The 3,442-nt window shown below is 35.4% G+C and overlaps 1 protein-coding gene across 1 annotated transcript; it reads right to left on the reverse strand.

Annotated features, from left to right (window-relative positions):
- On the reverse strand, positions 1 to 953 carry LOC110311833 (olfactory receptor Olfr180-like). The gene has a single exon (XM_021185390.1). It carries the CDS (start codon positions 951 to 953, stop codon positions 24 to 26), a length of 930 nt encoding a protein of 309 aa, XP_021041049.1. The 3' UTR covers positions 1 to 23.
- Between the last annotated feature and the right edge of the window lie 2,489 nt (positions 954 to 3,442).

Genomic DNA, 3,442 nt, shown 5'->3' on the forward strand with positions numbered 1-3,442 from the left:
TTCAAAGAACTGATTTCAGAATGTTACAATTGTCTCTGCATTGTTCTTTTCATCACATTAATCACTTCCTTATTTCTCAAACTATAAATAAATGGGTTTAATAAAGGAATTATTAGAGTGTAACAAATAGCAACAGGTATGTCTTTATACCCTTCATTAAGTGAACTTGGTCGAATATACATGTAGAGGAGAGATCCGTAGAATATTGACACAGACAGAAAGTGGGATGCACAAGTAGATAAGGCTTTGCTTCTTCCCTCTCTGGACTTCATTGTGAATATAGTAAAAAGGATGCAGAAATAAGAAATGAGGACTATAGTAATGGTAAAAGTTTGAGCTATACCAGAAAAGATGAGTATCATCAGTTCATTGATATAAGGGTCAACACATGAGAGTCTGTATAGGGGAAGGACATCACAAAAGAAGTGCTTGATTACATGAGACCTGCAGAAAGTTAACCTGAACAAGAACCCTATTTGAATCATGGAATGTATGTTTCCTGCTATGTAGGCTCCTGTGGTCATTTGAAGGCAGAGCTTNTTGGACATCATGGTGTGGTACTGCAGNGGNTTGCATATGGCCACATAGCGGTCATAGGCCATTGCTGCCAGAAGAAAGNAGTCTGNAGTTTCAGCAAGACAGAGAAAATAGAACTGTNCCATNCATTCANAGAGAGAAATCCTTCTGTCCACAGAAAAGAAGTTCTCTAGCATCTTGGGAGTGATGGCACAGGAGCAGCAGGAGTCCATCAGAGCCAGGTTGCCCAGAAAGATGTACATGGGTGTGTGGAGACGAGGCTCCATGTAGATCAAGGCCACCAGCCCAAGATTCCCCACCATGGTGACCAGATAGATGGCAGAGAACAGCAGGAACAGAAGTGTCTTCAAGTCTGGGTGATCTGAGAATCCTATGAGGATGAACTCTGTTGTCAAGGAGTAGTTGTCTTCAGTCATCTTCAGCTACTCTGTTGACAAGGGAAGATGTCAGATTGCAACTGTGGTCTGACCATTTCCTACTTTACTTTGTATAACAGACAGGTGATTTCTTTTTCAAGTTTACCCACCATCTTTGCAATGAAACTCTGTATTTTCTAGTTTTTTCTTTTCCCCGTTAAAGGATAAACATCTTTTTCTCTCAAATTGAAAAGGGTTACTTTTCTGCAAGCAGGTAAATACACAAAAATTTTTAAGTTACTCAGATTTGGTTCAGTGTCCACAAATAATTTATTTTATTTTTAATTTTTTCCTCCCACTTTCTCCCAAAACATTAAAGTCAGTCATCGTTTGAGATGGAAGGTATTTTTAAAAGTGTGAGAGGTATTTTAAATGTATATATTAGAGATTGCACAAAAGTCACTGATGCTAATGGGGAGAGATTCATGTTTAATGAAATAATATTGAGATGTTGAAGAAATAAATCTTCATAAATTATTACATCTCTGCTCTCTTTTTCCACTGTCACAAAACTTTCATAAATAGTGACTTTCTCCATGGCATTATTCATATTTTCTTTACCCAAATATCTAAATCCTTATCTTTTCAGTAAAATAGATTTTCCATGTGAAACTGTTTAACCAAATTTTAACTCAATTTCCTAGACATCAGTGTCATATTCTGAACAGTGGAGCCATATCATCCTTAATCAACAAAGTACGTATTTTCTGTCTAATCACATAATTCATATTGCTTTATTTTTTCCACATATGTGTCTCATTAATTTTTAACTATACCAAATGCGTTTTGAGGCTTATTGCTACAGAATTCTGAAGTAGAATACATGATGATGTAAAAGAAGAAATTATCCCAACCCCAGCTCCTGTCAGTGACCTTGACCAGGTCATCATATTTTGTACATCTGAATAATGAATGCAAGTGACAGCTTCCCTTTGCTCATAGCATCCTTACCTTGAAGAAGAGTATTGATGATGCAGTTTTCTTGACGTCATCTACAACATCTGATTCTTACAATCAAGGAACTGGGAAGAGGTGCGAGAGGGGAAAGAGTATGACCAAAATATATTGTATGGAAAAAAATTTAAAGAAAGAAATACGTTTATTTAATAAAATGTATCTAAAGGAACAATGTTCAACATCTTCTTTTATGAAACAAGAACCTTTCTTTACCTATTCTAATGCTTCATTAGAATATTGTGATTATCTATATTATACTATAGTAGATAAAATCTAATAAATAGATTAAAATCTAATAAATAGGGAAGCTGTCACTTGCATTCATTATTCAGATGTACAAAATATGATGACCTGGTCAAGGTCACTGACAGGAGCTGGGGTTGGGATAATTTCTTCTTTTACATCATCTATTTCTTAAACTTGTTTCCAGTGCTTCGTCAAAAAACTTTTTAAACTTTAAAAGAATATTGGAATTCTAGTTTGTTTGTCATTATTAGTGGTATATTAGGACACACTACCAGAGCAATTTGTGCTAGTTTGATGGTCTTAATGTGTTTACATTTACATAATTAGCACCATCAAAGAAGACAGTTGAAATTTTCTTGTTCTACTAAACTAAGTGCAATGCATTAAGATATGTAACACAGAAATAACTTGCACTGCTAGCAGAGTATTTTGTAATCTTGCATGTATTCTAAAATCTCATCTTTTCAGAAACTCATATTGATTATTCTTTTACCCCTCCCTCTATTATCATACACCTTTCACTTATCCAGGAGACCAGAAAGGAGTTGAAAGTTCGGAAGAATATAAATAGTAACTAATATATCTGATGGCCAAAGTTAAAAGAATTAAATTAGAATACCCCTTTTACCTGATTTTACTGAGAGGATTTTTTTGCAGTATGTTCTTTGCTTTATGGCACTAGTGTCAGAACTCATGATAATATACATACAATGCTCTAAAGTGTTTGCATTTAAGAGAATGAAATTCCCAGAGGTGACCTACAAGTCCATGTTATTAATTATGCCCATTACACTGCAAAGTTTCAGACTTTTCAATCAAGTCCCAAAGGTTTCTCTGCACTGACACCAGAGTTATTTGGTGAAAGTATTTTTTAAAAAATTATATTTTCTGAGCTGGGCATAGTGGCACATGCCTTTAATCCCAGCACTCAGGAGGCAGAGGCAGGCAGATTTCTGAGTTCAAGGCCAGCCTGGTCTACAAAGTGAGTTTCAGGACATCCAGGGCTATACAGAGAAACCCTGTCTCAAAAAACCAAAGGAAAAAAATTCTTGCTAAAGAACTTATAACAGTACCCAGTTACTTTTCTTTATCTTTTCAGACAAGATCCATTTTCCTTATTGTAGAATTCCAGATAGTTCACAGCCTATCTGTATTTTGTCACTCTTAATGCTCCTGTGTAACTCAGGGAACGTGGCCATGGATGTCACATAATAAATTAGGGTTCCTATGATCTGATGATCTTTTCATTTTTGTCAGTTGTGGTTTTGTGTGATTGTCTACATTTG

Source organism: Mus caroli, chromosome 16, assembly GCF_900094665.2.
Source record: "Mus caroli chromosome 16, CAROLI_EIJ_v1.1, whole genome shotgun sequence".
NCBI lineage: Eukaryota > Metazoa > Chordata > Mammalia > Rodentia > Muridae > Mus > Mus caroli.